At 49.7% G+C, this 24,724-nt stretch overlaps 1 protein-coding gene across 1 annotated transcript; it reads left to right on the top strand.

Annotated features, from left to right (window-relative positions):
* The first annotated feature begins 5,142 nt into the window (after nucleotides 1-5,142).
* Nucleotides 5,143-19,215, top strand: ABCB9 (ATP binding cassette subfamily B member 9). Its single transcript, XM_009909576.2, has 11 exons — nucleotides 5,143-5,834; nucleotides 6,151-6,265; nucleotides 6,757-6,887; nucleotides 8,112-8,317; nucleotides 9,200-9,397; nucleotides 11,454-11,582; nucleotides 12,908-13,096; nucleotides 13,636-13,809; nucleotides 15,659-15,818; nucleotides 16,681-16,817; nucleotides 18,221-19,215. Exons 1-11 carry the CDS (start codon nucleotides 5,222-5,224, stop codon nucleotides 18,557-18,559), a joined length of 2,391 nt encoding a protein of 796 aa, XP_009907878.1. The 5' UTR covers nucleotides 5,143-5,221; the 3' UTR covers nucleotides 18,560-19,215.
* The last annotated feature ends 5,509 nt before the right edge of the window (nucleotides 19,216-24,724 follow it).

The following is a 24,724-nucleotide window of genomic DNA, read 5'->3' as shown; positions in this document are numbered from 1 at the left end:
GGAGCAGCAAAATGCGGTCAAAGAAATTGTAAGTCTTGCAGTGCCTTGAAATCATTTTGCAGCTGAGCCCTCAAAGGGTCTCTTTTGCCAGGCTGTGTAAGAAGGGATTTGCCCATATAAGGATCATCCTACAGTGTGCACCTGCCTGGGTGCTCAGAGAGTCCCTGTATGTCCAGAGATGCCTTCTCACAGGAGTCCTTTGCCTGCAGCTCTCTGGTGTTCATCTGTCCTCTCTGCTATCATGGCAGGGAGGCCATGCATCCAGTTGGGAAGGAGCAAGGCAGAATCTGGTCCAGCACTGCCTGAGAGAAGAGGTGGTGGCATCTCAATGCTTGCCAAGGGCAGCAGAAGCAGAGCCAGACACTGAGCTGTCACTTTGTTGGCACTGGTGATGCTGCTGCTCACATCTGGATGATCTATCTGGATGAAGTATGAGGATGTGGCTGACTCTGCCAAGGCTAATGAGAGCTATGTCCCAGCCTGCACAGCACTCTTCCTTGTAATCTGCATCTCAAATCAGCCAAGGGAGTCCATCCTTAGGCAGGGAGACAAAGCTGAGCGTGGGACATGCTGTGCAATTAAAAAGGTTAAAAGTGACCCTAACCCAAAATGGGGGGAGAGAAACTGGGGAGGTTGGGGCTACCAGGAAGGCTTAGAGGCTCAGTGGGCAGAGACCTGGGTTTGGGGAGCAAGGCCAGCATTCAGTTCTAGACTGTCTCTTGGGCAACTCATTTTGTCTCTTCCTTGTTTTTCTGACTTGAACAATTACCTCAGCATCCCCTGTAAAGTGCTTGGTGATCTGTGTGCCAAAAAAACCCCACAAATGGACAAGGCTCAAGAGCTTTGTTTGCTCAGTCCTTTCTTACACTCAGGGTTATGTGGTCCCACCTGGATTATGATTCTTCCTGGCAGGGAATGGCAGTAGTAAAACAGGACGTGGGGAGGAAGCCTGGGAGCTGAACATGTGGAATCTATTCCCAGCTCATCCCTTTGCAGCTCAGGCTCACTAGCTCAGCTCCCCTTTGGTGGAGATGCACATTGTGGCACAGGGCACTGAGAGCTCTGTCTGGGTGACTCCAAAGTATCCTGCCCTGTCCATAGAGGTATTCCTGGTGTCTGGGTTGCTGACGCTTGCCTGTAGCCAGGCCAGGGTTGGGGATGTAATTAATTAGTAGGAGATTATTAGAAGCTGTCTTTGGCTCTGTGCTACTCCACCCTGGATCCCCTTCTGCCTTCTACTGATGGAGAACTAACTTCACTGAGCACAGCCCTAAAATCTCAAGTTTTTACTGTAAGGTCTTCTGCTTATTTGGGGTTGGTTAGAATAAAGCTGGAAAGACCTGGCTGAGCCCTTCCCTTGCCCTGGGTGTGAGCAGCTGTGTTGTCACTCGCTGGCTCAGCCTTGGCCTGCCAGACTGATCTCTGCATGCTGCAGCTCTAGCTCTCACTCACTGCGCTTGTGTGAGATGGAGTCAAGCTGATTTTCAAGTGGCATCTCAAGACCCCACCCAAGTAATTTGCTTCACAGGTGATCGCCAACATGACCACAGCCTACAAGCGGGAGCGGAAGAGTGTGAAAAGGAAGAGTCGGGGCCTGCCCTCTCTTGCCTTCAAAGTGGAAGATAATGTGTTTGGGAGCAATGCTGCCAGCTCCCTGAAGAAGCTGAAGAAGGGCCAGTTTGTGTCATTTCAGATTGAGACGGTCCTGCCTCCTGAGCAGAGTATGTCTGGTGTAAAGAAAGCCAGTTAGCCTCTGGGGCTTTGCTGGGGGTCCAGTTGCACGAACTGGCCCAGAGGTTTGTGGCCCAACTGCATGGGAGTGCAGATGTGCCTGCTCCATCCTGAGGAGGAAGGAAGGGGAAGGTACAGACCAGGGTGTCTGTTCAGTCCCTTCCTGGTCCGGATCTGCCCGTGGACCATCTCCCACTCCAACCAAGGGAAGTGGCACCATCCTCATTTACGCTTTGGCAGCGAGAGGCTTGGTCTTGCCAAGAAACTCCACCTTGTCTTCAGTGTGGAAGACTGTCCCTTTGGGAGTAATTTCTTCAACGCCTAGGGAGTGATCTGGGTGCAGATGAGAAGAGAACCAGGAGCTAGACCCAGCTTAACCAAATTGCAGTGTTTTCTACAGCATAAAGCTGTCGTCCCCACCTGAGGAGACCCTCCCCACCTCCTGTCAGCCTGAACAAGTGAAGGGTCATGCCAGGTCTGACTGCAATTCCCAGTAGATGTGGGAATGGTTTGAACTGAGCTTTTCTTCAGTTTTAAGCACTAATTAGCAGAAATAAAATTGTCAACACAATATTTATTTATTTTTTGGTTATCCAGGCAGAGAAAAATGAATTTTCCCTTTGTAACATCACCTTTTGTGCTGTCCAGAAAAAGAGAGAACTCCAGGAAGCCTGTAGCATGTTCCTAAGCTGGCAAGGTGTCCTGGTTTCACACAACGGTTATATTGGTGTTTTTATGCCACAAAATCAGGGAAACTTTGGGTTAATGATAGCAACCACCCTCTTCGTCATCTGTATAGCCCAGCTGGGTACAGAGATGCCACCCAGGGAAGACCCTGAGCACTGCCCTCCTTCCAGAGCTGGGGAGGGGGGAAGAGGGGACTTGAACATAATTTATAATCTGAATTTCTTGAAACTGGATCCCTTTCTACATTAGGAGTTTATTTAACCCCCTATCAAGCCCCTCTTTGGGGCTTAATTCAAATGAGTTCTGTGTTCTGGTTGTTTTTAAAGACAACTTATGTGTTGTGTTTCCCCTCCTCTGCTGCAGAAGATTTAATAAAACTGGTGAAATAATGTAAAAATGAGAGAATAAATTGGCTAAATAAAACACTTTCTAAGGTTGGAAATCATGGAATTGTTTCAGTTGAAAAAGGCTTTCAAGATTATTGAGTCAAACCATGATCTAACTCTACCAAGGGTGGTGCTAAACCATGTCCCTCAGCACCACATCTCTTTTAAACACCTGTAGGGATGGGGATTCGACCACCTCCCTGAGGAGCCTGTTCCAGTGTTCAAGAACCCTTTCAGTGAAGAATTTTCTTCCGATATCCAACTTAAACCTCTCCTGATGTAACTTGTCTTATCAGTTGGTACTAGGGAGAAGAGACCAACACGTACCTCATTGCAACCTCCTTTCCGGAGTTGTAGAAAGCAAGGTTTCCCCCTCAGCCGCCTTTTCTCCAGGCTAAACAACTCCAGTACTCAGCCACCTCCTGTAAAACCTCCAGACCAGCTTCATTGCCCTTCTCTGGGTACGGTCTAGCACTTCAGTGTCCTTGGAGTGCAGGACCTAGCACTTGACCTTGCACAATTTCATTCGCTCAGCTTTGAAGAAAGCCCTTGGGGCTGTTCTTGCTATGTCCAGGCACGGCTTGAGCGGGGGAGGGGATATCCCGGGGGTACCCGACCCCCCTGCCCCGTTAAACCGCAGGCGGAGCCGGGAGCGCGCCGCAGCGAGGGGGCGTGGGTTGATTAACCCCGCCCCACACCGACCTTGTTCCCGGGACGCGCCGCCGCTGCCGCTGCCTCCGGTTCGGGCCGGGTAGCCTCGAGCCGATCTCTGCTGCTGCTGTTGCTACCGCTGCCGGTAAGACCACGTCCGGGCGGGTAGGGATTGCATTACCTTGGGTTGCAAAGTGGGGAATTGTGTGTTCGTGCTCCCCCGCCTTGCTTATGGCGGGCAGGGCAGTACCCGGGTATCACCCCAACACCTCCGGGAGGGGCATGTTGTACCGGGAAGGGAGAAAGGAGGTCGGGGACGGCAGCTTTGCAGCTGGGGACACCTTTGCGGGTGGCGGGGATCTGCGGTGGCTGCCTCCTTCTCCTCCTCCTCTTTTTCCTCCTCCTTCTCCTCCGTCTTCTCCACCGAGTCGGATCCACGCAGCTTTGCAGCGGATGGCAGCAGTGAGCACCCTGGGAAGCGTGTCCTGCTCCTCCCTGACACCGCTGCACTGTTTTGCCTCCATCCTTCTCCACCCCATCACCCCCGCATTCTTCCCCACATTGCAGCCTCTGCCCCGTTTTTCTTCACTTCTTAGTTTTTTATCCCACCCCCCAAGAAGCTTTTGGCCAAGGGGACAGCCTGGCTGGTGTCAAGGGCTGCTCTTTTCCCAGGGGTTCACTTTTGAGCGGCTGCAGAGGTGGCTGCGGTCACCCAGGCCGGAGAGTGGCCGATGCAGGTGACCTTTGTGCTGTGCCTCCATACCCTGCACCGTCACTGCTTGGCCAGCATCAATCCAAGGATCAGGCACCTCCCTTGTGCCAACGCACTGCACCTCTGGGCATGGCGCAGGAGCAGGTGAGCAGCTTGCTCCACTTAAAGCAAGTCAAGGTTTTTTTTTTCCCTTTTCTGTGGCATTTTGGATCCAGCCCCACCACTGCTACCAGCAGTCAGACCCATGGGTAACAGTGGTAGTGGTGTCCTACCCTGCACGTTCCCTCCCTCTCCCATGGGACACGGCTGTGGATTTCCAATCCCGTTTTAATTTCTTGCTGAGATTTTTGTTGTGTCACCAAATTCCAACCCAGGTTTAGTGAGTTATCCCAAATTAATATCTAATAAGGCCAGGGACAGCAAGGTGTGACAGGCAGCTGGACCTGAGATTTTTTTCTGGTTAGGATGAGGGGGGGTGTTACAAAGCCAAGCTGCTCCCTTCTGCTTTGCTATGGTTTTGAATGAGTGCTCCAGTTCAGCTTTGTCCTGGGAAAGGTGACAAGGGACTCTCAGGTCACAAGTATCTGGGTTTATTGCCTACATGGCTCCATACCACAGGACACGTGGGCTGCACTGTAACACCTCCCAGCTGCTGGGGACCTCCCCACTTGCCCTGCAGCCACCACAGCAAGCAGTGACAAAGTTTCCCACCGAGATATGCAGATTTCTGCTTTGGGATTCAGGATGGGTGAAGGCATCTGAGAGGGAATTTTATCATTATTTGTGCTTCTTCTGTTATGAAGTATCTTGGAGTGTAAGCAGCAGGGGAGGAGATGAAGGAGACAGTGGTGTCTGGGGTCAGGACTGGTTAGTGGGCACCTGGCATGATTGTTTCCCCATCCTGCTTCCCTTTCCCTGACGCTTCTTCAGGGCAAATAAAACCCCCATTTCTTTCTTCTTGCCCCACAGCAGAGGCCAGCATGACCACATCCATCCTATGCTAGGGCTGCCTCAAACACCTTGGTGACACCCCCCCCCAAGACCAGCTGTGAGGATGCGTGCTTGGAAGGCAGTGGCCAGCACGCTGGCACTCAGCGGCACTGATGTGGTGGTCACCACGCTGCTCTACACCCATGGCCGGGGCAGCCGGGATGTCCTGCAGGACCTGAGGCACTTCAACATCTTCAACTCTCTGCTGGACATCTGGGGCGGTTGCCTCTACCGCAGCTGTGTGCTGCTGGGGGCTGCCATTGGGGTGGCCACCAATACAGCCTATGGCCCCCGGCGCCTCAGGGCATCGCGGACCTTCATTGCTGTTGTCTGCCTCCTCATGGGTATCTACATGATGGTGAAGCTGCTGCTCTACTCAGAGGTGCGGAGGACCATCAAGGACCCCTGGTTCTGGGGGCTCTTTGCCTGGACTTACGTGGCACTGGCAGCCACTTTTGGGCAATGGCAGCTTCTGGCCTGTGTCACCTCCTCCCGTGAGGCTCTGGGGACTGGCTCTGAGTCCCGTGCTGAGGTGGAGGAGAGCTGCGACGGTGCTGCCCTGAGGGATAAGCGAGAAGAGGCAGCAGGTCCCACCATCCATAAACTGCTGTCCTACACCAAGCCAGATGCCTTCTTCTTGGGCATTGCCTCCTTCTTCCTCCTTGTGGCTGCGCTTGGTGAGCAAAGGGACCAGGGCAGGCCATGGTGTGCTCCCATCCTCACTGGGAGGGAAGGAGCCATGGTGGGGGACTTGGCAAGATTGCTTTTTTGGGGGTGCTGGGTGGCACATCTTGCATGGGCTAGGTAAAAAATGCAGTGGGGCAAAAAATATGCAGTGGTAGTGGATAAAACACAGCTCCTGAAACATCTTGCACGATAGCCAAGTATCCCCACGGTAGGGAATGGGATTGTTCATGGGCCATTGCAGTTGGAAATACTGTGCTGATCCCACGTGGTGGGGCTGAAACTCCATGTCTTGTGCTTGATTGGCAGGAGAGACCTTCCTGCCCTACTACACTGGGCTGGCCATTGATGGCATCGTGGTGCAGAAGAGCATGGACCGCTTCTCCACGGCAGTGCTGGTCATGTCGCTGCTTGCCATAGGAAGGTAATTGCAGGTGCTAGTTCTGGCCCTGAGGAGGAGGGATTTGGGGTTTTCCCACAGGTGGTGATGGGCGTGGGTTGACTCACCTGCAGCTGCTCTGCCAGGTCCCTGCCAGTCCTTTGGGATGTGTTTTGATTTCTCTGTGCTGTCATGGCACAGAGAGGCCATGGTGGCAGTCACCAGGCTGTCACACAGCTCTCCATGTCCATCTGCTGGCAATGGGGGAGCAGAAGCGAATGCAGAGAACAGGCTCCACAGGGAACACTGCCCCATCAGCACTGTATCCCCTCCCAAAGCTTGTCACCACTGGGGTTAGGACCAGCCATCCCTGTGCTGGTAGCACCCAGAAGAAGTGTGGGCTGGTTTAGCCATCAGTTCCCAGGGTGGAAAGTGGTAGAGCATTGGTAAGGCCTCGGCCTGGTGTTGGGGTGTTTGTGTTGCTGAGGAGCGGGTTTCATGTCCATTGGTCTGTAACTTCTCTTATCTGCAATTAGCTCATTTGCCGCAGGTATCCGGGGCGGCGTTTTTACACTCATATTTGCAAGGCTGAACATTCGTCTTCGCAACTGCCTCTTCAGGTCGTTGGTGTCTCAGGAGATGAGTTTCTTTGATGAGAATCGCACAGGTTGGTTCCTCTTTCCTCTGGATTTGCTCTAACCCCTCTAGTCCATCCTGGTATTTTTCCCCTTGGCTTACCCCACCAGCACACAGCAAACTAGGGGGCAGCCAGTGACAGCACCCAAGTGCTTGTGTTTAGAATTAACAGCAGAAAGCTTTTCCCTTTTGGCTTCCTCCTGTCATGGGGTTAGGACAGGATTGCTGAGCATCCTGAGGATGCCCCTTGCCACCCATGAGCATGACATTCATCAGTCTCAGGGCAGATGTGTTCATCTCCAGTCATCCCCAAAACACCCGCTTTCCTCCTCCCATACCTCCCATCCATGCGTGCTGGTCATCTGCCCTCCAGCTCTGCTTTGGGCAGCAGAAACCCCAGATGTGTGAAGCTTGCTGGACACGCTTGTTGCTGTCCCTGCTTTTGATTCAGTCCTGCCCTGGTCCATGCTGCTCTGGTGTGGTCCCAGCCCACTAGAACTTCTCACACATTTAATTTCATCTTGGTGATATTTTTAGTTTGAGGCTGTCGCCATATTTAGCAATCGCTGCACAGTGCCCTGGTAGCTGAGGACATGAAAGATGTTATTGCAAGTGGGATACAGGTAACCCTGGACTTGCCCAAAACCATGGGAACTCAGCTGTACTCAAATGTGGAACAAAGTATTTAGGAATTCAGGATGATATTTGCTGCCTGTAGTGTTCAGCTCTACCAAAGGGTACTACAGGAACTTTATCCCTTAGTAGGTGGACCCATGACCTCAGGGTCCTTTGTGTCGGCCAGCAGTCCCTGGTAAGCTCCTGGAGTTCATTTAGAAATGAACTTGGAGTTGAGTTGACAGCTCTGTAGGTGCCTTTAGCAGTCCAGCAAACACTCCACTCATGCACCTGCTGCCCGTTTGATTGCTCACAGAGTGCCCTGCAGTGTAGGGTGCTGCCAAAGTCACCTTTACTGTCCTGCAGCCATCCATGGTGACCCAGGAATGTAGCTTGTGCCTTCAGATGGGTTTCATGTCCCTTATGCATGCAGCAATTCAAGGTCCTCTATTTTGCTTTGCATCTACAGCAGTGGGGAGTTGCCCCACTTCCATGCCACCCCTCAGACCCCTAAGCTAGGGGCTGGCTTGAATGGAGAGCTCCATCTGACCCCTGGCACAGGACATGAGACACAGCTGGGCAGCGTCCTGCAGTGGTGACATGTCCCTGTCTCCCCTTCCCCAATCCCTCATTGCTGCAGGGGATGTCATCTCCCGCCTGACATCGGACACAACCATCGTGAGCGACCTGGTCTCCCAGAACATCAACATCTTCCTGCGCAACGTGGTGAAGGCCACAGGGGTGATCTTCTTCATGTTCAGCCTCTCCTGGAAGCTCTCACTTGTCACCTTCATGGGCTTCCCCATCATCATGCTGGTGTCTGATGTCTATGGGAAGTACTACAAGGTAGGCAGGGCTCTTCCCCTTGGGAAGCCATCATGGAGATTGTGGGTGGCCTTGGATCTGGTGGGACCAATGCTTCAGTGCTTTGTTGCTGCCAGTGGGGGCAGGAAGACAACATTAAACCTGTATGGGCAGATAAGTGTAGCCTCAGCTTCATGCTGAGGAGTGGAAGCATCTCAGGTCTGGCAAGAGAGGTCGCTTGGCCATGAGATGTCCATATGCAACTGCTTGTCTCTGTGCAGCCTTCTCTGCCTTTGGAGTGACGTGGTGGGGGTTAAACTCAGTGCCAAACTCCTTCCATCTGGTTGGGGCTAACGTGGGCCAAGGTCTGTTCCCCATGTAATGCCTCATCCCATGGACCACGTGAGTCCCGCAGTGCTGCTCCACACACCAGTTCTTGGTGCTTTCTGCTGTGCCAAGGACACCATGTGAATAAAAGCTGCCAAAATAGGGTCCTTGGGTACCCAGCCATAGCTCCTCCAGGTCAGGTTCTCACTGGAAGAATGGAGCTGCCCTTGGTCTCCAGACTCGTCCCTGATGTGGAAGCTCCTGGCAGGGCTCCTGAGGCAGGCTGATCCTGTCCCATAAGGACGCTGGGAGCAGCAGCATTGCCCAGGCTTCCCAGGTGGCCCCAGACATGGTACTTCACCTCCTACAGGTCTCTCCTTGGAGACAGCACAACAAATCTGTTCTCCTGGCACAGCATCCCAGGCTGACTCAAGGTGTGGGATATATTCCAGTGTTGAGCCTTGTCAGCCGTGGCCTTGGAAAATGTCACTGTGCCTTCTTTTCCCAAGCCCAGCAGAGCTGGGGGTGTGCAGGGACATGTGCCACGGGCAGCCTGGCGCCTGCTGAGCCACCTCTCCATCCTCCTGCTCCCTGCAGAAGCTCTCCAAGGATGTGCAGAGCGCCCTGGCCAAGGCAAACAACACTGCTGAGGAGACCATCTCTGCCATGAAGACTGTCCGCAGCTTTGCCAACGAGGAGGCGGAGGCCAACGTCTACTGGCAGAAGCTGCAGCAGGTTTACAAACTCAACAAGCGGGAGGCCTTGGCTTACACCTACTACGTCTGGTCCAGCGGGGTAGGTGACCAGCACCAGGGCTTACCCGAGTGGGGCTCGGGATGGGCAGGGCATGGTGCTGCATCCAAAATACACGTGGCGCGGTGCACGTGCTTCTCCTCTGCTTCCAGGGAGCTTTGCAGGGCAAGCCCAGCCTTGATGTCTGCTGCCAGTAATTGTCCGTCTCTTCGTTATTAGTATTTCTTCACTCATGACAAACCATGCTCCGCTCCGCCCCGGGGCAGCACTGCGTGGTGCTGCTGAGCAGTCTCTTTTCTCTTGCAAATCAGAATATAATTGATAACTGCTCAAGGTCGTGGAAAACCCTGTGCTCCTCTGCTGCTGCATTGCGTGCCTGTGCCAGTTCATCTCTGGGGCTCCAGCTGGGAAACAGCCACAGCGTTGGTTGAGCTTCTGCTCAGAAATGGAGATTTTCTCTGTGTGGGTGGTGGCAGGGGGAGGCTGCTGGGGTTTGGGTTTGGAGGGCTTTTTCTTGTTCTTGCCTTTTTTGGGTGTTTGGGGGTTTTTTTTATATATTTTTTCTTTTTTTCAAAATACTTTTTCATTGTTTAGGACCAGATGGTTTACTGGTTTAGCCCTGTACTTGGCACTGGTGTGACATTGCACCTTGAGTACTGGGTTCCATTTTGGGCCCCACCCCCACCCCCTACAAGAAGGACATTGAGGTGCTGGAGCAGGTCCAGAAAAGGGCAATGAGGCTGGTGATGGGTCTTGAACACAAGTCCTATGAGCAGCAGCTGAGAGAAAAGAGTTTTTTTCTAGGATGGAGGAGGATGAGGGGAGACCACCTCACTCCAAACAACTCCCTAAAGGAGGGTGGAACCAGGAGGGGGAGTCTGTCTCTTCTCCCAGGTAGCAAGTGATGAAAGAAGAGGAAATGGCCTCAAATTGCATCAGGTGGTTTAGGTTGGTTATTGGGAAAAATTTCTTCCCCAAAAGAGCCATTAGGCATTGGAACAGCCTGCCCAAGGAAGGTTAGGTTATGGTTGGACTCAATGATTTTAAGGTCTTTTCTAACCAGGCGATTCTATGGTTTCAAACCTTCACTTGAGGCTGCCCTTATCTCTGCACATTCAAGGATCTGAGCAGCCTCTGGTGAAAGGTTTGTGAGTTATGCTGCCCTCATGCAGCTGTGGGAGTCTTAATGGCTTCCCAAGTCTGTAAGCAAAATCTGGAGCATTTCTAGCATTGTTCCCTGGATCCCATGTGAAGCTGAAACATGAACTAGGTCAGCACAGAGCCCACAAAGGAGGCAAAGCCCCTCAAAAACTGCTCCTGCAGGGCTCACATATGAAGAAGCCAATGCATTTAACACAGCCCTGGTAGAGCCTTTCTCAGAGGGAACACAGGATCTTGAGATCAGGTCATGGCAGAGAAATAGAGGAGGAATTTTTTCTCCCTTTTTTTTTTTTCCTGTGTGAGTTTATAGCCTGTCCCACAAATGTCACACAGAGCACCAGGGCATCACTGCTTTTCTGAATACCTGGGCAGCATGGAACAAAACCAGCTGAATAAAAGCAGGGGCTGGTATTTGTCATAGCAGAGCTGATCTGTCTCTTGCACTGATTTCAAATGAGAGTTTAGGTTGTGCTTCAGAGCTTTGTACATGCAAGGAGGATTTTTTGCATTAACTCTTGGCTTGATTTTGTGTTCTAAATTAAAGTGTGTCACAGTCCTAGAACAGAAAGCTCATTTTAGTGGTGAGGTGACTGCATGCATTGGATAATTTGAGAGTCAATTATTATTCTTGAGGACGTTAGTCCAAGAGAGACATTAATGAGATGCTCTGTTATTTCAGATAAATTCTTTCTCCTTGGCAGTAGTCCCTCTAGACTTCTATTTTGTTGAAAGATGCCAGCCCAGCTCCTTAAATCATCCCATGTTTTTGAGTTGTTTTTCCCTTCTCATATCAATGCTAGGCCTGTCAGGTGCACACTGTCAGGGATGCTCAGGTCAGGGCTCAAACAATAAATGCCTTTTATTGTGGGCTTTTGGGTGAGCAATTACAAAACTATCAGTTGTCCTTGCTGATTTTGGGGTGTCTTCTTGCTTTCAGATCACTCTACTGGTGGTCCAGGTCAGCATCCTTTACTATGGTGGGCACCTTGTGATCTCAGGGCAAATGACAAGTGGAAACTTGATTTCATTCATCATTTATGAGTTTGTCTTAGGAGACTGCATGGAGGTGAGTCTGGTTTACCCTTCTGTACTACCCCCTATCAGGAGGACATTTGTCTTCTAGAAGATCCCAGGATAGTCTTAGGGCCAGATCTAGTGCTGACTTTCCTGCAGCATGTTTCCTTGACACTGTGGCTTTGCCCACCAGTGGGCTGATTCTCCCCTATTGCTTTGCCTTTGCAACCTGAATGCACCCAAAGCAGCTTGTCCCCTAAAAGGACAACCAGGACCAATGGGGTCAGGCTGCCCCCACTGAAGGGCAGACTCCTGGCTGCCTCCCCAGCACATTTCCTGGCATGAAGGATGCAGGGATAACAAAGCTGCCTGTTAAATTTCAGGCTTCATTAAAAAAATAATTATATTACTTTTTTTCCCCCTTTCCCTGGAACAGGCTGCAAGCTGCTGCGTTGGCACTGCGTTAGCAAAATGAGATTGGGGGTGGGATGGCAGAACCCACCCAGGGCTGCCTTCCCCTTGCAAAGGCATAAGCTTGGTTAGTTGAGACAGAAATGATCAAACTGAGGTTTCCTCACAGCCAAGTGTGGCTTCAGTGGTGCTCCAACAGCAGTGCAGAGCTGGAGGCAGCTCGCTCATCTCTCACCATCTGTTCAGATGACTTGAAGGTTCTGGTAGTGTTTCCAGGCTGTGGTTTCAGTGTGTGTTTGGTTTGGGGGCTTTTCTTTCTTCCTGATGGGAAGGGCAGTTGCAGTACAAGCTGTTCTGCAGGTCTGGTTTTAATACAGAGAGGACCCAACATAACAGGGGATTATTCCAGGGAAGCTGGTACCAGCGTGCAGTCATTGTAGTTGAAGCACAGTGGTAAATCCACTAAGACCAAATCAGGGCAGGGAACAGCCTTATCAGCTGCCAGACAGTTAGGGTCCAGCCTGGAGCTGCTGTGCATGTGAGATGTGTGCTAGGGAATGAGCCTGCTGCTCTCAGCCTGGTGCTATGTGCTATGCTGTGTGGACTCTGTTCCACCACTGGGTTGAGGAGCTGCCAGTCTTGGGCTGAGCTAAGTGAATGATTTTGCTGGAAGTTCCAGTCATCTATATCCTGGTGCACCTCTTCTCTTCCCATGTGTTTCCTTCTTCTATTCCCATCTGAGGCTAGCCATGCACAAAACCTCCTTAGATACCCTTTCCCTGGGTAGTCCATACAGCCCCTCCATAGCCTGCAGAGGAGAAGAGCTTTCTTTTCCTGTGTCTGATGATTGTAGTTGATGTCAGATGATAGAAGACTTGGGAATGTTTCAACCTTTCTCCTTACGAGTAGCGCTGATTGACTTTTCTTTTTCATGGGAGGGCCTCACCATTGCCTCTTCCCTTCCAGTCTGTTGGCTCTGTCTACAGCGGCCTGATGCAAGGGGTGGGAGCTGCTGAGAAGGTGTTCGAGTTCATTGACCGCAAGCCAACGATGGTGAGCGACGGCTCCCTGGCCCCAGACCACGTGGATGGGAAGGTGGAATTCAGAAACGTGACGTTTTCCTACCGCACTCGCTCTTCAACACAGGTCCTGCAGGTGAGCCCCACGGGTGCAGAGCACTCCCTGCCATGAGGCGCCACGCGCTGCTTCTCCATTGCGGCAGTAACCGCAGCTGCCCTTCTGGAAATGCCTAAGAGCAGGCTCAACAGCACACTGGAACACAGATCTTAAGCAGCAGCGGGTGTTTGGGGCTGGCTTTCCTTAGAAGGAGAATAAACCCCTTGTTCACCACTCAGGCATTAAATACATCAGCATGGCACAGGGGCTCCGTGCCAAGCTGCCTCAGACCATTTCTGTGGGAGAGGGGCTGGGGTCACGGGGCAGGGGGAAGCAGCAAAGAGGTTAGTTTGCTTTGCAGTTTTTAGAGGTCCTCCTATATCAGCAGGCAAATTTAATGCAAGTTTGGAGGCTTCTTGCTTCCTCAGAGCCAGGAAAGATGGCTGATGTGGCACATCACCAACCTGGGAGTCAGTAGAGCCAAATTTCAGCTACCTTTCTTGCACAGCGCCTGAGCTGCTGCCCCAGGACCATGGGAAAAGCCAGGACCTGACCATGCTCTTCCATCCATGTTGCAGAATGTGTCCTTCACCCTGCACCCTGGCAAAGTGACGGCACTGGTGGGTCCTTCAGGGAGTGGGAAGAGCTCCTGTGTCAACATCCTGGAGAACTTTTACCCCCTTCAAGATGGGCAGGTGCTCCTGGACGGGCGTCCCATTAACATGTACGATCACAAGTACCTGCACTCAGTGGTACGAGCGACTGATACGTGTATTCTAGCTATTGCCTGCTGTGATCAGAGGGGATGGATGGTCGTGCTGCATGTTGCTTTGGATTTGATCTGGCAACTTCTGAGATGTCCAGAAAGCTGGAGGAGGTCCAAGAGATTAATTCAGATAATTTGTGGGGGTGGAAAGGAAAAGGATAGTGAGTGGTTTCATGGGGAGGGGGAAGCCCTCCAAAAACAGAACAAAAAACATGTTTTGTTTTGTGGGTTTTGGCCAATGCAGTATAATTATGTGCTTGGTTGTTGGTTTAATTATCTAAATTGGATTTGGAAAAAGAGTTTTGCATTCCTTCAGTACTTTCTACCTTAAGATCTTAAAATAATTCTCTCAGCTAATGGGGAGTTAAACCTCTCAGGATCCTGGCACCATCTGGAGCACCAGAGGGGCTGGGTGGTTTGCCTGGGAAAGGGGTCTGGGCCCCTTGGCTCTCCTCTGTTTGTCAGCACAGATCAGCCTTCATCTCCTCTGCAAGTAACTGCCTCCTTTGTTTGCCCCCAGAGCAAATGGCTTCACCAGTCAGCATGAAAACCTGAAAACAATTGATCAGAGACAGGCTGGAAAGCCAAAGTCAGTGTGGCTAATTGACATTCCCTGCCCGTACTGAGCAAAAATTAAAAGACAAGCTAGTCTTTCAGTTTGGAAAGCCTGGCTTGATGTTAGGAATGTGGGGAGAAGTCAATTAAAATATGACCATGTCCCACTGGCTCTCTTCATGCTCAGTTCTGAGCAATAACTTGGAGGGTTCCATTTATTTCCATACTGAGGGTCCAACAAAGCAGGATGAATGTGAGAGTAAGCAGGAAGGGCTGTAAGGTAGGACAGGGAAGCTGTTGCTAAGCAATTAAGGAATTGCAGCAGCTATGTCCCTAACTTGCTAATTTAGGATTGAAAGATGCAGGAGGGCTCAATTCACATGGCTCAAGTGTGATTACTGGCCTTGAACAGCAAATCAGCAAGAGCCTGAGAGAGGGTCTTTCCAGCAACTGTTTCCCCATTCTGGGAAGAGCAAACAGTGACGGAAATCATAGAATCATAGAATTGTTAGGGTTGGAAGGGACCTCAAGGATCATCTAGTTCCAACCCCCCTGCCATGGGCAGGGACACGTCACACTAGATCAGATTGTTCAGAGCCACATCCAGCCTGGCCTTGAAAACCTCCAGGGATGAGGCTCTACCACCTCCCTGGATAACCTGTGTCCAGTGTCTCACCACCCTCATGGTGAAGAATTTCTTCCCAACATCCAATCTGAATCTACCCATTTCTATTTTTGTCCATTCCCCCTAGTCCTATCATTACCTGACACCCTAAAAAGTCCCTCACCTGCTTCTTGCAGGCCTCCTTCAGATACTGGAAGGCCACAATAAGGTGGTCTTGGAGTCTTGTCTTCTCCAGACTGAATAGTCCCAGCTCTCTCAGGTCTGGAACAAAGCACAGCAGGGTCTTGGAGGGGGTCACCCTCCCAAATGCCAACACACCAGCCCTGCATCAGGTTTCTTTTCTGCAAAATGACTTTCCAACAGACAATGCAAACTAGACTGGGGCTGCTGCTGGGCACCCCATCATAGAATGATTTGGGCTGGAAGGGACCTTTAAAGGTCATCTAGTCCAATACCCCCAGCACTGAGAAGGGACATCTTTAACTAGGTAGGTAGCACAGAGCCCCCCGAAAGCTCACTCTGAAGCACTTTTCTATGTTGGTTTAATGGTGGAGCTTTGCCCACTGGAGTTCCAGCAGGAACAAATGCTGATGATCCAAGACACCAGCTGGTGTTTTGTGCTTCTGACCCCCTGCTCTTCCCTTCTTTCCTGCAGATCTCTCTGGTGAGCCAAGAGCCGGTGCTGTTTGCCCGCTCTATCGCAGATAACATTTCTTACGGCTTGGCTTCAGCTTCCTTCGAGTCGGTTGTTCAGGCTGCCCAGAAGGCCAACGCGCATGCCTTCATCACCGAGTTACAGGATGGCTACCACACAGGTACCAAAATCCCTCCTTTTGCATTGCCTAGGGAAGGCAGAGACTCTCCCCTTGGGTGGAAAGTCAGGCAGGTAGTGACAGACACAAGTCTATGACAGCTTGGTGGCAGTGTAGAGGCGTCTGCATGGAGAGGTGCAGCACCCTGAGTGCTTTTTGGGTAACTGCACTGTTGGAGGACTTCTGAGCCTGTCCCAGGAGAGCAGCAGCAGAGTGAGTCTTGCACATCTCACCTGAAGCAGTCTGGCTGCTGGTGCCTGGCAGTGTTACAGAGATGTGGCATGGTAGTCTCACTGTTTCTCAGTGCAATGATCAGGAAGAAAGCCCAGAACCCAGGGGGTTAGCTGTGGGAACCTCACCTGCAGAGGAAGAAAATAAACCTGGGATAAATCCAGAATAATAAAAGCTTCTGTGTTTGGGACTTCATGAGGAGGCAGGTCAGACAGATGATGGTTCATGTTTATGGGAGCCAGCAGAGAAGTCCTACTTTCCTCTCAGTTCTGCCTCAGTTGTACAACCTCCAGAGCCTGATTTCCAGAGAGAGATGGCAGTGATGCAGCTGCATTGGCAAGAAGCAGGGGCACGGGGTCAAATGCTTTACCAGACTCAGGGACTTCTCTGAATTGTTTCCATAAGCATCAGCCTCTTAAATCCTAGGACAACAGTGGCAAACTTGCTGCTGGAGGGACAGACTGCCCCCTTAGGGATGTTGAACTCCTCTAAATTGCTCTGCCAAGTAAGCAGAAGCATTTACCTGGTCTTTGCTTCAAAGCATGGCACCCTTCTGATGCTGTGGATGGGAGCTGAATTTGATGGCACTCATGATTTTTATTTTGACTTCTTCCTCTCTCCCTCGACCCAATAGAGGCAGGTGAAAAGGGAGCCCAGCTGTCAGGTGGCCAGAAGCAGAGAGTGGCAATTGCCAGGGCCTTGATCCGAGCACCCCCAATCCTAATCCTGGATGAAGCCACAAGTGCACTGGATGCAGAGAGTGAACATGCGGTGAGTGGGTAATTTGGATGTTTGGGCCAAAAAACCAGTCTGGGTTTGAAGGAAAGGCTGTAGCTTCAATTTTCATCCTGTGGACAAGCTTAGTCTTGATGTGTTGCAGTCAGAGATTTGGGTAAGATGCTAATTCCTGACCAAGGAATTTGCTTCCAACACTGCTTTAGCTACCAAGAAGGGAATAATCCTGTGCTCACAGGACAGCCCTGATGAGATGGGGATCTCTGCCCATTTTGTCAATGTGGACAGCATTAACTGGCACACAGCAGCTCTGTGCAGCCTTTGAAGACAGGATACAGAGGTAGACCCTAAGAAATGGTGCTGCAGCTGGGAGTAGGACTGCCTGAGCTGCAGTGCCAGCTGAGGCACCAGACTACACTTGCAGGAAAGGCCCTGAGCTTTCTGTGAACTGAACTGGTGTATCTGACTGGGATGTGACAATCAGTAGCAGTTTGGCCTCATGGGTTTAACGACATGAGTTAGTTGAAGGTGGAAGTGTGAGGATGTGTCTCCTAGTCCTGGAGGATGAGTGCTGCTGGTCCATGGTGTGGGGCAGCACAAGCATCTGCCCTTGAACAGCTTGTTGACTCCTAGGCCCTCAGCCATGTGCATGGTATCTGATGCCAGCCAGGGGCTGATTTTGGCTCGCGAGAGCTGTCAATGTGATGTGTGTCTGGTGACCATCTGCCTGCCTTTAGACTTTAGTGCTATTGTCTGTCTCTTGGCTGGAAAACAACTCTGTCTTGCTTTGCCTTGATACACCCAGGATATAGCCTCACTTTTCTGAGCAGCTGCTTTTTCATAGCATTATAGAATGGTTTAGGCTGGAAGAGACTTTAAAGATCATCTAGTTCCAGGCCCCCTGCCATGGGCAGAGATACCTTCCACTAGACCAGGTTACTCAAAGCCCCATCCAACCTGTCCTTGATCACCTCCAAGGTGGGGGCTTCCACAACTTCTCTGGGAAATCTGTAGTATGTTTCCCAGGTATTGTCTTCCTACAGTCCATGCCAACACCATGCAACCTCCAAATTTGGGGCCCAGCTCTAACAAGAACCCAGCTTGCAGGATCAGACCTGTGTGCATGCCACACCTGTGGGCTGGCTGGACTGAGATGGTCCTTTGGGTTGCACAGCAAAAGGTGGGAACTAGGATGGACATGCTGGTGCTAGTAGTGCTGCAGGGAGACTTGTGTCCTCTGTGTAACCAGAGGAGAGCAAACTTGTCCAGAGGTTGCTTAACAGAAACCACAAAACTGCTGTTCTCTCTTTGCAGTTAGATAATGGCTGGACACAATGATCTTAAAGGTCTTTTCCAAACAAATCAAGTCTATGATTCTGTGATTCTTCCAACATAGAGCTATCAAGGCTCAGGCACTAATGTCTTGTTCTCCCACACAGATTCAGCAGGCAATTTATGGTGACTTGGAGAACCACACAGTGCTTGTCATAGCTCACAGACTGAGCACCGTCGAGAAGGCACACAACATCATTGTGCTGGACAAGGGCCGCGTGGTGCAGCAGGGCTCACACAAGGAGCTGATGGAAGAAGGAGGCCTTTATTCCAAGCTGGTGCAGAGACAGATCCTAGGGCTGGAGGGAAGCGCTGCGGACAGTCACCAACCTGCAGCCCGGGGGGATTCAGCGAAGGCACCTGGCGGGTTGGAGGAAGAGTTCAGGATAGACCATTCCCTGCCGACCGCGCCACAGGACGATTATAACAGTGTGGCTCACAAGTGAGAGCAGCGGCGGCCGGCGCTGAGACGCTTGCTGGGACGCTGGGACAGGAGGCAGCTTGCGGCCGGGCCGGCGCCACAGGGCGCTGCCCGTGTGCTCACCCCGCGTCACACACCCCTGCACACACCACACACGCTGCAGAGCTTCCTGCATTGCAGGCTGGCCGGCCCGCGCCAGCTGGGTACACAGGGAAACGGATTTGCTCCAGGGAGTTGGGTCTTTAGCGATTCCCGGCGTTTCTACTGGGCTTCTTTTCTTACGACCAGTGACTCCTCTCGACTGGGACTTTTCTCCCATTGATATGCATGTGTAACTGCTACTAACTGTAATGGATGTTAAATGCATGCATGGAGGGGAAGATTGAAAACCCCTTCAGGGATTTCAGGGCGTGGCTTCTGTGGCTGGATAGAAAAGTGGTAGCTGTAAAACCAGGGCTTTTCCTGCTGTCAATCCATGGGGCCAGTCCAAGGTCTCCTGAAGTCTGTAGGGAGCTCCTTTTGGGTTCCGTGAAAACTGGATCAGTCCCATGGGTCTGAACGCCAGGAGAGCTTTGCACTGAGTGCCTGCAGGCTCAGGCTCACAACCATTGCTGCTGAGCTTGGTGGGTGTTTAAGGATGACAAGTTTTACCGTAATTGGGTTAGGTTTTGGGGTTTGGTTGTGGGGGTTTTGTTTGTTTGGTTGGTTTGGGTTTTGTTTGTTTTGGGTTTTTTGTTTGTTTGGGGCGGGGAGTGTGGGGTGTGTTTCTTTTGGGTTTTCTTTCAGTGTATTTGTGTGCACTGTGCAATGTCTGTCAGGCTCCAGCATCCACTGAAAATTGGTCTTTTTTAACTCAAATGCCCAGTACTGGATTGGGGCGGGGAAACCAAACCAAAACACAACAACAACAAAATAACCACTACAACAGACAGGCATAAAATACTAAAAAACAGCACTTTATAAATCCCACCAAAGCTTTGCTCAGTTTCAGGCTGTGCTGGCAACCTCACTGCATGGAAAATCCATACAGTCACTTTCCTTGAAGTCCAGCTTCAGCTGCCTGAACTTTAAAGTGTGTTTCTTTGAATATTATCTATTAACTTACTTTTAGTATGAGGGATGGACAGGAATATTTTGCTCCTAGCCCTTTTGGGTAATGGGTCTGGCTTAGTAGTGTCATATCCTGCCATAGCTTGGGGAAAAAAACCTATGCAGCCAGACAGATGCATTTATGTGGGGAAGGTTGACTTCAGACTGTGTGTAGTTAAGGAATTATCTCAAGCACTTTAGCTCTCATGTTTGCAGATATTAGAACGCTGCTGTGTTCTACTTTTTGGCAGGATTGCATTTTGTTTTGTTTTTGTTTAGTGATGTGTTACAAACTCTTCAGTGTCCTTGAGGAGGGATGCTCAAAAACCAAAATACTACCTCTGCCACTCAACATCAAGCCAATGTAGGGGTGGGTTTTGCATTCAGGGTTTTTCAGGTAATGCCCATCTGAGATGATGGCTGAATGGAGCTGCACACTGCACATGTTCTGGCTCTCTTACAGAGAATGACAAGAGGAACCCACAAAGAATTAGGTATGTAAAAGACTTCAGCATCTGATAATAGCTGTGAGCCATAGCAGTAGGTATAACCTGTTTAAGAACTTGTTTTCATCCCAAATCTCATCCCGTAGCCAGTCTTGCACGGAAGGGCAGGCAGCCTAACCCATTCTCAAAGCACAGCACTTCGTGACTGCAATCTTTTCAGCTGCTTGCTTTTGTGATATGATAAAAATCTGTGTCTCGGAAGAACGAGAGAGCTCTTTCTGTCTTATCTTGCCGCACTTAGGAAACTTGTCACACTCTGAACTCCCCAGTTCACCCCAGTAAGTGGCCCTGCATTCCTGCTTGATGAACATTTGCACTGTGGTTATGAAGACGTTGGGGGTTCCACCCAGTGCTGGCAGGCAAGTGATTAATTCTACATTTTTTATCAGTACCTGGGAGCAGAATGTGGCCAGCAGCTCATAGAATTGGAATTAATTTCTGTTTAATTGAAAAACTAGGTGGGGGAGGGAACAAAAGGGGTTACCTAGGAACTAGGGAAGCTGACTCACCCTGGGAAGCACTGGTAGGACAATACTCACTAGTACACCAGATGCCAGAGAAGAGAATCTGATCGTATCGTGTGTGTCCCTCCCAGGCAGTACTGCAAAAAGGACTGCAGGATACAACTGGATTGGTTTTATTGCAAAGACTACACTGAGTTTCAGGAAGGGAGCCCTGCTTCTCAAGCCTGTTGGGATGATAATCCCAGCATTGTACTCCCAGGTTAAAGCCAAACAGCTTCAACTGAAATGGCACATTGGAAGCAGCTGGCTGTCTCTGCGGGTGGCACCAGTCCAAGATGATAGCTTTGTTCATTGCCACAGGTGCTGAATTCTCTTTTGCATCTAGATAACTCAAGGCTACTTTACCACTGAGCCTTATATCTTGTGGCTTGAACAAGTCCTTTTATTGTGCTGTTGGCATGTGACAAATGGATCTGCCCACATGTTAAAGCCACGCAGGTTTTATCATGGCCTGGAAGCCTGGTGGGAGCTCCACACACCACTGGGGAGCCAGCAGTACTCATCTAATGCAGACATTTCTGCTGTCCCAGTAGTTACAGAAAATCCTGCTTTTCAAAACCATTCCAACTCTGACTTCTTTTTGAAGTGAAACTCAGGGTCAGAGGTGCCTACTAGCCTACTTAAACACAGCAGTAAAGATGAGCTTAACTTAGTGCAGCAGTGGGAATTATTCTAGTGCTTGCACACGAGCAGCTTCTTGGAGCTGCCCCATCCCTTGGGCCTCGCTGCCTGTGGACAGTCTCTGTGTGTCAGGCTGTTCTGAGACAAGGCCACTGTTCCCTCTGAAACCCTGAGCTGTGCTATTTTGTGGCTGTGGATTTGCCCAGAGTTGATGATTACATGGGAATGCCAACAAGAGCTGTTCAGGAGCTTCTCAGTTAGAGTGATGCAGATAAAGAGTTTCCCCTTCTCAAAAGGGATGAGGCCTCTCTGCTGGGAACTCAGGGGTTTTTCAGAAACCTTAACTCAGGGAACACGGCTTGAAATTTGTCATGGCAGAATTGGAAGCAATTAGACATCTGAAAGCACAATTGATTACCAAGGTTGTCTGTATAATCCATGGCAGGTTGTTTTCCTCACTGTTAATAAAGCTCTAACCATTCCCTGTAACAGGTATAACCACAGCTTTATTTGATTTAAACATCTGAGAACCCTATCCAAGACAAAGTTCAACAGTAGATGCTGTAGTGCTGGCAGTTCCCTAAGGACATGTATTTACCTTGCACCTTTGCACAGACAAAGGTATGTGGCTGACTGTCCCAGTAAATGGGAACACTGTAATGGAGGAAACACAGCTGTGTTTATTCCAACAACCTGTCTGCTGGTGCACCAACCTCTGCCTCAATAAGCAACTGTGTTTGTTGCAGTGGCTGCACTTTCTAGGGCTTCAGCAGGTCTGGAATTACCACAAGCAAATAGAGTATTTCAAGCTTAGGTTCAGAGGTGCATCTTAGTCTGGGGGGGGGGGAAAAAAAAGTAGGATATGACTTTCCTACTTTAGCTTCACTGTGAGCTTTAAGGCAAAGTATTTGCAGGTATAGAAACCTGCTCCTCTTGTCATGCCTGTGGCTCCCTGAAACAAGGGGAGTATAGTAATAATAATTCTTGCTTTCTCTCAGACAGCAGGACCACTGTTCTCTCTCAAACAGGACCACTCTTTCTCTCCCAGAAGGCTGAACATGCAGGTCATTTCCATGTGTGAAAGAATCTGGATTATGAAATCTAAACAGAAATATGGACTATGAATAATATATAGAAGGGAAATAAATTACAAAGAAGCCTGGAAACTTATCTGTCCATTATTGAGCAACCAGACTAATAAGGGTTAATAAACGCCAAAGATTAGACTTGCAAATTCAGTCTCTGTGTAACCAACCAGTTTTTCCAGGAAAAGAAAAGAAGTTGTTGTGAAGGTGACTTGCAAAATATGTCTAAATCTAATAAATATGCATGGGTGCACTGTTACTGACCATAAAAGGATATGAGGTGGCAGAAGGAAATCCAAGATCAAGTTTTAAAAGAAAAAGAAAAATTCTAACATCTCATTTAAAGGAGGCTGGATGCCAGTTCTCCCCAAGAATGAAGCCTGACTCCTTATTCACCATGACATGATTTCCACTGTAATCTTCCCAGTTTTTTTGTTCCATTTCTCCTGTAATAAGAAAACCTGACTTCTGTCCTGTGCCTGCTTACAGTTTTAATGTTCATGAATGCTGTCACCCTTCAAGAGGATTTCAGCAAAGGCAAATAGGAATGGGTAGCCGATAAATCTCAGCCTGCAGCACTACAGTATTTGATAATCCTTGTAGCCTCTAAGCCTGGTGTATCTGCAGTTCTTCATGTTTTGTCTAAGTGATGTGCTGTCACAAAGCTTTTATTTTCCATGAAGAGTGCTGAGTGGAAAGACACTTCCCTACCTATCCAAATAGAATATATAATTGTACAAAAGCAGCTGACTCCTATCTTGTCTCTCAACTTCAGCTGCTTTTCTGGGCTACCTGAGAACTCAATCACATGCAGATGCTGATCACAGTACTCAAAAGCTGATGAGATTTCATATGGACACTTGCCTCCACCACCACCAGAACCCAAACATACCTATAGAGGGAGAACTGGTGTTTTCAATGAGTTATATTTTCCCTGTGCATTTTGTGAGGATTTCACTGTTCTGCATTATGCAGCTTCTAACTTCAATACAGATCACCACTGACTAATTTAAATAGTCCATTCCTTGGAGTCTACAGCAGTGAACTTCCATCAACCCCATGCAACATAAAAATTAACTAGTTACAGAAAAGTTTAAGTCACTGTGAAACATCTTTCCTGACATCATATTGACAATACAATTATTATCATACTGTAGTGCCCTTCATCAGAGACACACATCTCTACAAGTGTTACTCAGTGTGAAATTTTCTTCTCCACCCTCACTTGGGACTGAGCAGTTGCCATTATTCCTCTTTTTAAGCAAAAGGCACTATGGTTGATGGAAGCTGAGAGCTCTGCTCGGGCTCCCCAGAGAAAGGCAGTGGTAAAACTAGATTTACAACATGAAGCTGAGTCAGACTCTGCTAAACCACATTCCCTCCATACCAATTATGTAGCTGTGCTATGAAGTTAAAATCAGTGACATTCTTGGGAAGAAAGGGCTTCTTTCAATTCCTCAACTAATTCCTCTGTTTGTGTATGTATATATGTGTGTGTCTGCATGTGTTGGTACATGCAGTTTTACAATCTGGTTTAACACAAGGCTGAAACTGTCATCTTGGTAAGCGTATGCAAAGATGGTATATGAATGTGACAACTATCTACTGTTTTGAAGTAACAAGGTTCAGTTGTAGTGGCCATGCAAACCCATGTCACTGCTGAGGGGTACAGCTGCTCACTCCTCTGTGCTCTGAGCAGATCACCCCACACAAGGAGTTTACTGCACACCTCAGCAAAAGGCAGGTGCAGTGACGTGGGCGAGTGGACACATACCTAATCACCTTCTCCCCACCTTTAGCAAGCTTAGCTCAGCTTCCGGCTGCACAAACATCTCGCTCTTGCCTACCTCTGAGTACACTCAGTTTACATCATGGTTGTACAGCAGCTCTACACTGAGCAGGCAGAAGGTCAGGAAGCCTTCCTCTAGCAGGGACATCTTCTTGGGCTTTATTACCTGTGGATAATAATGACAAGGGGAGGATCTGGGGGTGAGGGAGGGTGGGGGTGTGAGACGTGGAGAGATGAGTTTAGTCATAAGACCAAAGAATAAATGTACAACTATCATGCCTTCATTCAGCTGTGCTGGGAAATAGTGTCCTTCCTGCATGTGACTGCTACATCATATTACAGTGGCGTAATATCAGAGATTGAGTCAGTTCACTATATTGATTCTTTTTTCCCAGTTAGATAAAAAATATCAAATACAAAGGACAATGACCAAGTGGCAATTCCCTACCCTGTTCCACATGGTCATTCTGGTTCTCTCTGGTGTTGCACACACAGAAACCAACACACCCATGCAGTAGCTAGAAAAGCAGGCAGGAAGGTGATGCATGCCTAGCAATGCATGCAACTTAGGCTCTG

This window comes from Dryobates pubescens, chromosome 25 (genome assembly GCF_014839835.1).
Source record: "Dryobates pubescens isolate bDryPub1 chromosome 25, bDryPub1.pri, whole genome shotgun sequence".
Taxonomy (NCBI): domain Eukaryota; kingdom Metazoa; phylum Chordata; class Aves; order Piciformes; family Picidae; genus Dryobates; species Dryobates pubescens.
Note: the sequence above shows the minus strand (reverse complement) of the source record. Positions and strands in the feature narration are given on the sequence as shown.

What these genes read in the sequence shown, in the direction of transcription:
- ABCB9 (XM_009909576.2), top strand. Translation starts at nt 5,222, where the DNA reads ATGCGTGCTTGGAAGGCAGTGGCCAGCACGCTGGCACTCAGCGGCACT. An exon ending in TCTTAGGAGACTGCATGGAG is followed by an intron (nt 11,583 to 12,907) that starts GTGAGTCTGGTT and finishes CTTCCCTTCCAG; the next exon opens with TCTGTTGGCTCTGTCTACAG. An exon ending in CTTCAACACAGGTCCTGCAG is followed by an intron (nt 13,097 to 13,635) that starts GTGAGCCCCACG and finishes TCCATGTTGCAG; the next exon opens with AATGTGTCCTTCACCCTGCA.